The sequence below is a fragment of the Mizuhopecten yessoensis genome, unplaced genomic scaffold, assembly GCF_002113885.1.
Source record: "Mizuhopecten yessoensis strain PY_sf001 unplaced genomic scaffold, ASM211388v2 scaffold8839.1, whole genome shotgun sequence".
Taxonomy (NCBI): Eukaryota; Metazoa; Mollusca; class Bivalvia; order Pectinida; family Pectinidae; genus Mizuhopecten; species Mizuhopecten yessoensis.
In genome coordinates, this window is record NW_018407747.1 from 225038 (window position 1) to 239494 (window position 14457).

General features: G+C 34.7%; 1 protein-coding gene across 1 annotated transcript; it reads right to left on the reverse strand.

The window, feature by feature from the left end:
* Positions 1-2039: 2039 nt before the first annotated feature.
* On the reverse strand, positions 2040-13293 carry LOC110456707 (deoxyribonuclease-1-like). Its single transcript, XM_021507590.1, has 10 exons — positions 13191-13293; positions 10835-10896; positions 8077-8311; positions 7301-7389; positions 6970-7047; positions 6511-6617; positions 5266-5369; positions 4501-4658; positions 3202-3289; positions 2040-2183 (listed from the first exon to the last, which is right to left on the reverse strand). Exons 3-10 carry the CDS (start codon positions 8269-8271, stop codon positions 2133-2135), a joined length of 870 nt encoding a protein of 289 aa, XP_021363265.1. The 5' UTR covers positions 8272-8311; positions 10835-10896; positions 13191-13293; the 3' UTR covers positions 2040-2132.
* Positions 13294-14457: the final 1164 nt, after the last annotated feature.

Here is a 14457-nt window from a genome sequence, read left to right on the forward strand (position 1 = left end):
TTGTTATATCTTGTCCTTTTGTGTTGACGCTTTGTTATATTTTGTCCTTTTGTGCTGACGATTTGTTATATTTTGCCCTTGTGTGTTGACGCTTTGTTATATTTTGTCCTTTTGTGTTGACGCTTTGTTATATTTTGTCCTTTTGTGTTGACGCTTTGTTATATTTTGACCTTTTGTGTTGACGCTTTGTTATATTTTGTCCGGTTGTGGTGACGCTTTGTTATATTTTGCCCTTGTGTGTTGACGCTTTGTTATATTGTGTCCTTTTGTGGTGACGCTTTGTTATATTTTGTCCTTTTGTGTTGATGCTTTGTTATATATGTTGTCCTTTTGTGTTGACGCTTTGTTATATCTTGACCTTTTGTGTTGACGCTTTGTTATATTTTGTCCTTTTGTGTTGACGTTTTGTTATATTTTGTCCTTGTGTGTTGACGCTTTGTTATATTTTGTCCTTGTGTGTTGACGCTTTGTTATATATGTTGTCCTTTTGTGTTGACGCTTTGTTATATCCTGTCCTTTTGTGTTGACTCTTTGTTATATTTTGTCCTTTTGTGTTGTCGTTTTGTTATATTTTGTCCTTCTGTGATGACGCTTTGTTATATTTTGCCCTTTTGTGTTGACGCTTTGTTATATCCTGTCCTTTTGTGTTGACGCTTTGTTATATTTTGTCCTTTTGTGTTGACGCTTTGTTATATTTTGTCCTTGTGTGTTTACGCTTTGTTATATCTTGTACTTTTGCGGTGACGCTTTGTTATATTTTGTCCTTTTGTGATGACGCTTTGTTATATTTTGCCCTTGTGTGTTTACGCTTTGTTATATTTTGTCCTTGTGTGTTTACGCTTTGTTATATTGTGTCCTTTTGTGTTGACGCTTTGTTATATTGTGTCCTTTTGTGTTGACGCTTTGTTATATCTTGTCCTTTTGTGTTGGCGCTTTGTTATATTTTGTCCTTTTGTGTTGGCGCTTTGTTATATTTTGCCCTTTTGTGTTGACGCTTTGTTATATTTAGTCCTTGTGTGTTGACGCTTTGTTATATTTTGTCCTTGTGTGTTTACGCTTTGTTATATTTTGTCCTTGTGTGTTGACGCTTTGGTATATTTTGTCCTTTTGTGTTGACGCTTTGGTATATTTTGCCCTTTTGTGTTGACGCTTTGTTATATCCTGTCCTTTTGTGTTGACGCTTTGTTATATTATGGCCTTTTGTGTTGACGCTTTTTTATATTTTGCCCTTGTGTGTTGACGCTTTGTTATATTTTGTCCTATTGTGTTGACGCTTTGTTATATTTTGTCCTTGTGTGTTTACGCCTTGTTACATCTTGTACCTTTGTGTTGACGCTTTGTTATATTTTGTCCTTGTGTGTTTACGCTGTTGTAAATTTTCTCTTTGTGGTGCATGTTATACATAATGAAGGGACAAACAAAATAAAGCGTCTCCGAAGATGGCAACATTATCCGACAGGAAATTGACAAACGACAAGGCCCCTATTTTTAAAAGAAATGTTTTAGCGTATAAACATAACTGTCGTTCAATTAATCAAAACTAAAATCGCTCAGAACTTTTTGACGAATTTCGATATTTACCTTTTTATTGAGCAAACTGATTTTTGAAAAACCTTGGATATTATTTCGCTAATCGACGTAATATTCTTGAGAATTAAAAAATAAATGTGCGAATTGTAAGCACGTTTACAGCATTCCTTTGAATTCAAATAGATAAAATGGACTGCAAAAATGATTTTCAAAATTACTCAGATTGCAGCATAATAAAACCGAACTTATATTAGAATTGATGAAATAAACGGAATATCACTGCTCTTTGCCCTGGTTTCACTGTTAAGGGGGTTAATCGCCTATTATCCGAGTTCTAGTCCGAAAAATAAAACATCTCTACAGACTAACTCTCTCGGCATTTTTCAGGGGCTGCAAATCAACTCTTTCGGCAATTTTCGTAGCTTCGGCTTGGCAATAACTGAACCAATAAGGTAAGATGAGAATTTATGAAGATCTGACCGACCAAGTTGCTATCAGTCTCGATTGAGACAAACAATAGAGGAGAGAGAAAAATGTGTTTTATTTTCATTTTAATCTATTTCATTCGATTTTTTAAGATCGCATGTATTACGATTGTGACGTCACACCACGAGAAACACATCCACTGGGTAGTGATCACTGACAGCCTTCATCTGCAACATTGAGCATAAGGTTAAAGGTCAAACTCTTGTAAACATTAAACGCCATTTTGAGAGATATCAAAAAAGATAACTGTGGCCATCATGGTTACAGCAAACCTCGGGGATTTAACTCCACAAGCAGAATCTACCACCTTGTATCTTGAAAGATGAACGTTACACAAATACACACAAACACACACACACACACACCAACACACACAGGTAACTGTACTTGTAAAATTTGTTGATCGACACAGAAGGCCAAAACACGAACTAGACTGCATCACACAACTATTTCATCCTTTTAGGTATCATCGTAAATGATTAGGGCATAAAAGTTGGAAATAAAAGTGTCTAAACTTCTGTCAGGTGCGTGAAACCCCTGATTTTTATTAATTCAAAGTTTACGAGGAGTACTGATTAATTTCAAATTAAATAATGTGTAAAGTGTGTACATTTTGAAGGCGCATTTGGGAGCAATATACTATTCAAATAACTTATGAGTATTCAAGTCATTGAAGATCACAATAGAAACATGTCTCAATGGAGTTTGTTTGTTTAATGTGAAGGCCCTGTAGATACGGTTTAATGTGAAGGCCCTGTAGATACGGTTTAATGTGAAGGCCCTGTAGATACGGTTTAATGTGAAGGCCCTGTAGATACGGTTTAATGTGAAGGCCCTGTAGATACGGTTTAATGTGAAGGCCCTGTAGATACGGTTTAATGTGAAGGCCCTGTAGATACGGTTTAATGTGAAGGCCCTGTAGATACGGTTTTTCTGTGACTTCTGCTAAGAAGTCGTTTAAGTATACACTTGCCTATAAACATATAAACCGTCTCCATTTGGGATCGTTATTGATACAATGGCACGAATTAGCAAAGAGTTGCAAATTTATAAAGTCAAATTTAAGACATAAATTCGTTTAGTAAGGAACTTAACTTGTCATTGTACAGATATGACTTTTCGCCTAGCCTGGCACCTTCGTTGCCAAAGTTTAAAATTTATGGGTTTTTTCAGCAGGAGACTTACCTCGTCATCATTTAGATGGTACGTTTCTTCAAAGTGGTAGACAGATGAACTGATTATGTCGTCTTTTAGACTTCCGGTCACAACGATTCTAATACAAAACAAAAATAACTGTGCTTGATGTTGTTAATTTTGTTGTAGTACAACGCCATTGAAAAATATAGCATGTTATCAAACAAAATTTTGAGTTAATAAAGCAGCAAAAGATTGCAATGTAAATACAGCAAGCGAGTGAAAATAGGGGCTTAGTTAAAAGATAAAAACTTGAGATCAATTTATCTTTGCATTAATATAAAAACTCCAATGCACTCACTGTGTGCCTTATATAGATTGCAAATGACACAGGTCAATGCTAATATTTAAATGTATTCTATTTGGGTATGTCAATATCAGAATCAAAGTCTGCTTAATAAAATTCTTCATCTAGTTCAACTTAATGTAATATATCTTGTATGATTGTTCAATGCAAGAAACAGCCATGAAAGCGCAGTAGTATCTAACTTTAAAATTTTGACGTCATACTAATGATGACGTCAATACGAAAGTCATAATAATTACAGTCAACATAAAATTCCTTGGTATGGTAATACAGTACCCACCAGTACAGTTCACATAGTACTTTACTACTTACTTGTAGCAAGGTCAATTCAATGTTTTGTTAAGATGTGCTAGAATTTGGATAGTACATTGTTGTTTGTGTCGATTAGAACATGGCATCTTGGTTTAAACTCTCGAGTTAAGGTCTCGAGTTCAAACCAAATTCCATGTTCTAATCGCCAGTATAGCCACTCAAAACAACATGGTACTATCCCCTTAGTGAGAGCACGAAAGAAAATAACACACAAACAAACTCCGTTGTTCCATAATTTGTTAAGGTGTATTTAGTTATAGGACTCAAGCATCGAAACAATACTAAAATATCTCTGAATTCGGCAAATGGTGAATAAAATTTGATAAGATAGTAAAGAAGAAATGCAAAGTGTATCTGATCAAATTGATATTAAAGAACGATGCTATACCCAATGTTACGACCAAATCACGTCTCGTTAACGATATCAAATTGATATACAGAACGATGCTATACCCAATGTTACAACCAAATCACGTCTCGTTTACGAGATTACAGCTGACGTAGACATGTACTAAGTAACAATCTCTGACATGTGTAGCCTATTATCTGGCGTCAGTGAGTAGGAATATCATAGATTGGTAAATATATGGACATGATGAGCAAATTGTTCTTTGATTACACTTGTGACGTCATCAATGACAATGCAATCACGTGTAAATACACAAACTGACCTGTCGTATGCACAGTCTGTATTACGGGAAGTAGTTGTGTCTGCATCCCACGGAGTCAGCCAATCAAATGTGCTGTCATAGTAGAATGAAAATGGCGCCAGCTCAGACTCTTTAGCGTAAGAACAGTCGGCGTTGAAATCTCCCATGATGATCATATTCTGAGAATATATACGTACTAGTCTATATACGGTATAACTATCGTATTTTTATGTTGTATAATTTGACTCAGAATGTATACAAAAAAAAATGTAATATTGGAATTGTCATTCATGAGTAATCTCTAATAAGATATGAGAAAATGAAAAATGGCGGCGAAACATTCCCCATTAAGAAACTTATTTATTATGCTCAGCATCTAACATTGAAGTTTTCATTGATACAAATTGTAACATACTGATCTGCCGTAGAACCTCTAGGCATATCGCCAAATTCTACAATGAGAGTGTGGTCAAGAAAGTATAACAATTTGCAGTTTTCCATGAAAATCATATGGATTCTATCAAGGGGGTTCGGCAAAACAACAGTTTTCAATGATTCTGAAATATATTGAGCTATTCAGTACGTTGTAGGTTGCTCCGTTGAACGAGGTTTCCTTTTCCATTCACAGAACTTTGATCAGTTAATTATGCTATCTTAATCCATCTTAATGTGACCTACTTTAACTGGTATCCTAGTTACATATAAAAGTGTGACTTAACCTTCTGGGTTGTGTGACCTTGAACTTCAGAAATAAAATACCATAAAGTAGTGGATAAAATGACCTACTGGATTATTTAATGTGTTAAGAGCGTCCTCGTAAGCGGCCTCCATCAGTTCAATTTCCCTGACTGCGTCATCCGGCTTGGCGTGTAGTCCCATGACGACAAAACCTTAAATTAGCATAAATTAGTCACAATCATTTGCTTTATGTACATATTTTTCGTCGCGTCAATTGCGAGATAACCTCGGAAATAGAACAATAAGCGTTATATTTACAGCGTACACATGAGAAACAATGAGAAATGATTCTGATATGATGTCTAATTTTAGTTTAAAACTTCAATTTCCATGTAAAAATACCTTTAAATATCATTGAATAAGACCACCATTAATAACAAGTCAATGAACATTATGGATCCCTGTCCCGCTGCACTTTTGACTTTTGCAATTACTATTGCCTCCCCTTATTTCTGTATTGGATATAATTGTAGAGTATTTGTTCTATGACACTTCCTTTGACCAGGTAGCTCAGTCGGTCAACAATCTGAGGTCAAGGGTTCAAATCCCGGTCTAGCCCTAGTGTTGCTATTGTTCTTTGTTTATTTTACTTCTTTTCATAAAAGTTCCACATGGTATGGTTTACTTTACAAAAATGATTTATCAAAACTGAAGTCATGTCGGAATAAATAGTCTCAAGTACTTGATTACAGTTTTTGGCAGTGGTACTGGGATCCTTAATTTGTAAAGACCTAGAAGTTAAATGCTTTGACTGTATGTTCATTATGTATTCTGTGATAGCTGCTGTAACACTCCACGACCTTTTACATATAGTAATATCAGGTGACACGCGTTTTTGCTGTATCCTAATTGTTTGATTCATAATAACGTGGAGGTCGGTGATTTGTGGTATTACATTGTAACTCGGTGTTACTTTGTCACGAAACATCAGGTCAATATTCATTTTATGATCTCATTTCAATTGTATGTCACAATGTTATCTGCCAAATTCAGAATTTCCTCCCAACAACTTTCATACGTTCCATCTTGTGTAATTATTGAAACTTTACGAAGCATCCGCTATAACAATTGAGGACTTTTATTTCTGTGAATATGTGGTTATATGGACCTGAAAAAGTGATTTTGACCTCCCCTTCGTCTCGGTTAATATCACTTTCTCATGTTCATATAACCACATATTCACCTCAACAACAGTCCATAACTGATAAGCATCACTATCTAATGTAGTAGAAGATAGCCTATCATAAAATGCATGATTCTATATGAAGTCTCCACTGTGTAACAATACTGTACTTTGAGAGCTAAAAGTAGATTGAAACAGGGCGCTGTATGGTTCCCTCTCGAACTCATCCCCGGGGTCGGGGAACAGTCGTGTCTCTAGGAGGGTGAGTGCGGACTTCCTGGAGAACACAGAAAAGATAAATCAGCATTGATATTAAGATTGATTTCAGTTTGATGACGTTTACTATAATACTATATTACAGTACGTCACTACACTAAATCTCCTTTTGAACAGCTATTGCTTGTGTCAATTCGAACAACAAGTCTTCTGTTACGCTAAAATGAAAGGGGTATATGTACTCTTTAGGATTTGTTTTGAAAAGCTATGACGCATATTGAAATTGATTTTCTAGATTGGAACAGAGATTAAGGTTATTTTGAAAGCTATTGTTGTTTCTAAGAAATTGTATTCAAATCAAACAAATATGGACGATTTGGTAACTATAGTTGAAACGATAAATAAATGTATACCTGTAAAAATATGCGTACTGCTCCTTGTAAGATGACCTCCCCAGTCTTTCACTGATGGTCATTCCATAAGGCTCCACACTGCGGTGATAATCAAAAGATTGAAAAAGAAGCAGATTGCATTAGAATTTGAAATGCTACCAGAGGAAATGAGCAGAGATTGAACGGAGCGAGGGCAAGGCTGAAATTGATTAAAACAGAAAAGGAATGATAGAAAATGAAATATATTCTTCAAACAATTACATTTTTTTTTATATGTAAGAGTTCATAAATTAATTTTCGATGTGTAAAGGTTCCACTGTTTTCGGAAGACCTCGGTCAATTCCAATCATACCTGTTAACCATATCAAGGAGCAATGCAAACGACTCCCCGCTAGCATCTCGGATCTCCTGGATCAGGATCAGGTCATACTCCAAAACGATCTGAAACAGGTGGCGTTTGCTTCAATTGGGGACTTACACTTTAATTGTGTTTAAAACAACTACTAATGGATCAAGTTTTGGCTTTTAACTTGTTTATTTGTTTGAAAACTGATGATTTCGTGAATTTGATTTTTTTAGACACAAACGGGACGTTCTTATCTTTTACTTTTAAGAACATAAATGCGAAATGCCTCCTCGATGCAACCAATAGAGTTATCAGTCAAAATCGCTTAAACTTTAAGAGTTATTGATGTGCAGCAGTAAGTATGAAATCCCTTCTTTTGTTTACCTCCCTTGTATTTTATTTCCTGTCCCTCTCCAACTAAATCTCTTTCGTCAATGTTTCTGGCATTGTCCGTCTCTCCCTGTCAGTTTCCCAATTTCCCCTTTTGTTTTCCTTCTATTTATGCGCCCCGCTTATCACTTTCCGTTCCTATACATTCCCGGGTTTGTTGTCTTCCGTTACTTGTTCCAATGACCCTCCCCTTTACATGTTCGGTATTCGAGTAAACTACTTTTGATCAGATGTATTTATAATAACATAACAATTTCCCTGAAGATATCTGAAAAAAGAGCAATATAATAATTTTACTTCATTCATCGGAGTTATTTATGATGACCAATAAACTAGAATAAGTATTACATCAAAAATAAAAAAAAATTCTTCTAAAAACCACACTGTCATACATTTTTAATGGTTTCAGCAACTTCGGCATTACTCATCTTGGCCTTTCCAAAAGTCTTTATGTTGAAAGCAGAGACAGACAGGAAGCCATCCGTACGGAGCTTCCGCTGAGCGTGCGCAGACTTTAGCGTGGCGGCGGTACATGCGCAAACGACAAGAAACGAGATCAGAAGTGTGGTAATCATCCGAAACCCCATTCTGTGACGTCAGCAACGGCTAATATGCGTCTGGATTAACCTGTCAATCAAAATTAGAAACAGTCATTTGCAATCGTTAATTTGATGCGCATCGTTTTCCCTAAAATGGAGTTCCATAAATTAAAAAAAAAAAAAAATCTGATAATAAGTTATTTAAGAAGGCAATGTTTTTATTCAAATGCCAAGTGCCCGAAAAGTTAGCGGATCAGTTACCAGGGTAAATTACTGCTGCTGTCTACCAACTAAACTCAACAGATACGACCATGACACATGTATATAAAATGTATAAATGATGTCGTCAGTGGTCAAATTGAGCTTCTATAGGGAACTTCTGTCATTTATCCCTAATCATAGCACGGTATTAACATAAATTGAAAATAGAATATTTTAGATATATATTTGGATATTTATTAGGATATATACTGGGATATATACTGTAATATATACAGGGATATATATTGGAATATATACTGGGATATGCATTCAGATATATACTGGATATGTTTTGGGATATATACTTGAGTATAACGTCACAGTACCAAAATCGGGACACTTTTTAGTGAACTAATTATGTATTCCATACCATAGTACCTATCCCAGTAATGTTTGATCACTTTTCCTAAAAAGATATCCTTGTCTTTTCATTTTGATAACAAGTTGATATTTCCGGTGGGTGGTTCTATAAATAGAACCGGAAATATAGTGAACAGTTAAAGTATGGGGATGAGGGATATAGCAAGTTTATGATCCCCCGAGGCCAGGACTATTTGCCGAGGCGAAGCCGAGGGAAATAGTCCTGGACGAGTGGGATCATAAACTTGCTCTATCCCTAAATACCCATACTTCAACTGTTTTATTATACCGACACAAACACTCCATTACAATATTCTAAATATTATTAGACAACAGAATATATTCTTTTTCCCATCCTGCTTTAGAAGCTCGGCATAAAAACGCCTCAGCGTCGCATCACAATTCTCCACTGTGCCCGTTTCCATGTCCGCGATATCCAAACCCTTTTCTAGGTAGCTAGAGAACAATGTACTGTTTTTTTGTGTTCCAACTGTCTTTTGCCTCCAATATGTCCGACAACTTGCTCTCGTCCAACACAGAAAACCTGGGGGTCGCAATTTCTGTTGTCGTCTGTCAACAACAATGCGAGGTGAAGGTCGGTCCAGAAAGTACCGGCTCCCGCCTTTTCAGAGGGAAATAGTTTCAAAACTATCGCACCGCTCCAGACGAACTATTTCCCTGGCATGCAGTTAGCGGTGAAATAGCTTGTTTATGTGGTTACTTTTGTATAGTGTAAAATAAGTAGAGGTATAATAAGCATGGTTACGTAATCGCGAAACAGGTGTGGCTGTACCCAAATCGGGACACCCCTACCAGTTTTGGCTTACATTTGGAGATGAAAAAAGTAGTTGGCACAACATGGCATATCTTTGGAATATTTAAGAGTCAAGGGTCGTTCTGAATGAATTTCTTTTCCAAACTACCATTAGTTGTGAAAAAGTAGGATTGTGAAAAGTCACATACAAAAATTGAAAATCAATTACGTCGCATGGTGCATCAATTTAGAACGAAACATTTACGTTATTATTTATAAACTAAAAGTGTGAGTGTAACCATAAGTGGCAGTAAATAAAGTTCATATAATATTTTATTAGTATATTCGCATCTTTAAATCAATATTTTCAATTTAAAAATACTTCTTTGCACAGCATGCAAATTTCTTGTGACTTTTTTCTTCAAGTGTCCCGCTTTGGGTACTGAGACGTTATATTGGGATATATCCTAGGATATATATCGATATTCTTTGAAAGGATTTTAACACGGTTCCTGAATAGTATGTCTACTAGGTTTTTGATGGGAATAATAATTGATATATCTCTGTAACTTTCTAATTTAGATATGGTAGCATAATATTAAAGTTTTCTTCAGAACGGGCTAACATTAGAAGCCAAGGGCGACACAACCCAAAGAAGTGCATATTTGAAGTATTAATATCATTTCTAGCAATAAAATAACTTTAAAACCGGGATAAGCTTCGTTCTGTTCCGTAATTGTAACAATCATAAAATACTATTTTCTACGTTGTGAATGAAAATGATGGTGTGTTTTTTTAATTTACAAATGACATTTTTTTGAAAGCGAATGTAAGCTATTGAATATTGGAAAGGTTAAAAGAATCATATACGAACTTAATTCTTTATTAGGATTAACTGTTTAACAAAAGGAATTCATTTAAGTTAGTACGAACATATCAAAGCTGATTAAATAAAAACACGAATAATTATTTTGTTGAAAAAGTTAAAAAAAAATCAAGAGTTTGTTTGAAAACATACGCTTGATCTATTATAAATTATATATACTTAAATCCTATTAAATTCATCAAAAGCCTAAAATTGGAATGGAGAAAAATATGCTTTTCTAGTTAAATCTGTTTGACTGGTACCTTTTCAAGAAAATGATATTTGTTAACATGCATTTCCCGTTGTGCTGCAATAAGAAAACTTAAAATAAACATTATAATGAAGCAAATTTTCAGTCTGGTTTTACTTACCTTAACATTTGCCGATCTGCTACCTGGGACTGGTATATACAGTTGCCATCTGCTCTTTATACCTGGATTGGATTGTAATTTAATTAATCAATATTTCAAACTTCGTACTTGTACAGGGTTTATGATGAAAATAGTACAGGTGCTGTGTTATAAAATGTCTCCGGTTTATATTACTAGTTATACGCTCATACTTCAACAGGGACAGGGATACTTGATACCGCGGTCAACAGTGTTACAATTGGTCAGGCTGATAACAGTGACGACCTTACATGTAACGCCACAGCTGTGTTCCGCAATATCTGCCCTTTGTATTTTTATACTTGTCTCGGTAGTCTGATCAGGGGTTTTCAGCGGCGGATCCAGAGGTTTTTTTTGGGGCTTCAATTCAATTTCAGTCTTTATCTTCCCAATAAAATAAAAAAAAAAACGCCAAAAAAACCCACATGTTTATACAAGTTTCCAGTCGTTATATGTGCAATGAGCATTCAAAATACATAAATAACGGAAATTTGAAATTGAACAAACAAAACACTGAAAATTGATGTGTTTATCTATTGCTATACATTTTACTGTAAGAAACAGCTAGAGAGTACTTTGCTTTTCACATTGTAGGTTTTATTTCTCAAAACTTATGATATTTTCCCGAACCTTCCCATGAAGGAACACTGCTGATATTTCCCAATTTTTGCCAAATGCCGATGATATTTTCCCAATTCCTGCTCAGGGGCTCTTTCCGAAAATAGCTGGCAAAAACCCTGCTTATACACCTTTTAGTCGAACGTGATGGTTAAGGATGACCCTGAGTTGGAAGACCAAACAGCAGTGGTTAAGTTGACGTTGTTTATTATTGTTGTCTGGGCGTAGAGTGAATTACAGCGCATATAAATTCAGAATGACAATTTTCGTAAATATTTTGCATACATTATGGATGTACAATGCATTCGAAAGATACTAGCTAATAAGAATATTTTATAACAATTCAATGTGAATGTTTCATAAATATTTAAATTCAAAATGGTCAATCAAAAGGTTATTTTTATGCGAGCAGTAAATGAGATGGTAAACAGAATATGTTTATTTAATCTACCGTGAATATATGAAGTTATTGCTCATAAAATACTTATAAATCTGGACAACTCTTTTTCTAAGATATTGACAGCTGAATTAATACCTCAGATATCATAAACACTATAAGGTAAGTGTTTCTGGTAACCATGACAACAGAGAATATGTATAAGACATGATGTTGTTTACATAGAAAAGTTATTGATTTCAATCTTCTTCCTCATTCAATCTATCTTTTGTTTACTTACAACACTAAATTATATTGACATATTTTATTACGCTTTAGTAATTAAGTAAAGCAGTACCCACTGCTAAGCTAACAGTGACTAAACTGTCTGACAGCTAACACGTGCTTTTGTTTACAAAATGCTTACTTCCGGTTTATGACTTGGAGGGTTGCGTGGGTGTAGTCTACTTCCGCCCGAAGGGGATAGGCATATACCTGACCCACGGTACCTACCCTAACTATCAGATCTCTATCTTTCGACACACTGTTTAATATCAACGATGATTTACCTAGAATCTCTATTTCATGTAAAACACAAGTTAATATATTAAAAGGGAACTTAAGAAAAATTCAAATCAAGCCATATAACTATTTACAAAGAACACTTAAGTGATCAGAATTCTAGACTACGCGGGTCTTTTACTTGTTTAAGTACGTCATATTTCACCCAGGTTCGAAGCGGTTGGTTTATTAAGTATAAACTAATCAAGTTTTCAATTGAAAGACTATATCATAAACACACTTAAAATGTATGTCTTGATCTTGTTTGTGCTTGGAAACATTTTCCAATATTGATTTTTAGGTTATTTCGACAGGACAAGTTGACTGTGTTATTCTGTAGTTTTCCCGGATATGCAAGGGAGATAACTCTTATTGTACCTTATCCGCTATTTCACTGAATGTAGTATCTAGTCAAGAGTAATTTAGAAGTTGGATAATAACTATGATGTCTGGTTTACATAGACATATAGAAAAATAAACAATTACGACAAAACTATGATTAAATACAAAAATATACAATTTAAAAGTTAATGTTAAATTCGTGTAACGTAGTAAATCTTCCATATAGAATGTGTATACAAAATAGCAACTTCTAATAAAAACAATTCTTAGTGTAATCTTTCTTGATCTAAAATTCTACAGTAAACATAAGACAATAAAGCATCTCACGCTTACCAATAAAGTTGCAATACATTGTGTGATTTTTCGGAATATAACCTTTTTCACATTTATGAATAATCAAAAATAGTACAAAACTTAGAAAAATATATCAAACATTCTTACCTGAATTGGAAGAACAAACAGCATAGGTTCAGTTGACGTTGTTTATTATTGATGTCTGGGCGTAGAGTGAATTCTAGCCCGAGACACGCGTACTTAGAAATAACCTCTCTGTCCGCTCGTCCAATCAGGTGCCCCAATTAAGGATTAGTGCATACAACTCAGTTTACGCATGTGCGATGTGTTGGCATGCCTAACACCTGGTCAGCCTGTCATGTTGGTAAACAACGCGACTTAAATAACTCTTGTTTCTTTGTGTGGTCAAGCCGACTAATTGCCCGCATTGTTAGCGTTTGTCACTTTGCATGTTCGGGAACTTAAAATACTTGTCTGTAATTCAATAGTGTTTTGTCCAGATGTCCACCTTTCATGTGCGTCCCTACAGGTAGGTAAATTTGGGATCTTATTGTAGCGTGGAAATATTTCCCCACATTGTACAATATTATAGAGTTTACATCTATTGCGGTTTTTATAGTAAATACAGTTATAGTTATATTTTAAAGTTTAATAGGTAAACTAAGTGTATATATGAGCCAGTGTATGTATGTTGTTGTGTAGAAGATGTAGGTCATGTTACGGCATAGTTGTGAAATAGAGTAGGAACTACGTATTTTTAGTAACGTGCGGCTAAATATAACTACAGTACGGCCAATCAGAGAGAGTGAGGAGCACGTAATACAAGGAGTAGTGAGGAGCCGATGTAGGCCAATCAAAGAGGGTGAGGAGCCCGTGAGGAGCCGAGAGGAGCCGATGTCTATGGCAAGCCAAGTTGTCATTTATATATGGAGCAATGTTGATCCAGTACTTAACCAAATTATATAAGATATCTTATTTAATTATATAAGATATCTTATATACTTTATGTAATAAATGAGATATCTTATATATTTTATAAGATATCTTATATACCTTTCTTTATAAGATATCTCATAAAAGATATAAGATATCTTATATATCATTTAAGATATCTCATAAAAGATATAAGATATCTTATAAAGAAAATTAAATGAGATATCTTATATCTTTTAGAAGATATCTTATATAATATATAAGATATCTTATAAACAAAATTAAATGAGATATCTTATATAATTCGGTTATAAGATATCTTATAAAGAACGAGATTTGAATTTGAGATAATAAACCCTCCTCCACAGCGCTCGGTAAAGCATTAAATCGAAAGCCTTAGTTTCGTACGTATCTCTTAACCGGAAATGAAGTATGTGAAAGTGAAAGTAGGAGTTTAATGCCACCAAATAGGTCTGGTTAT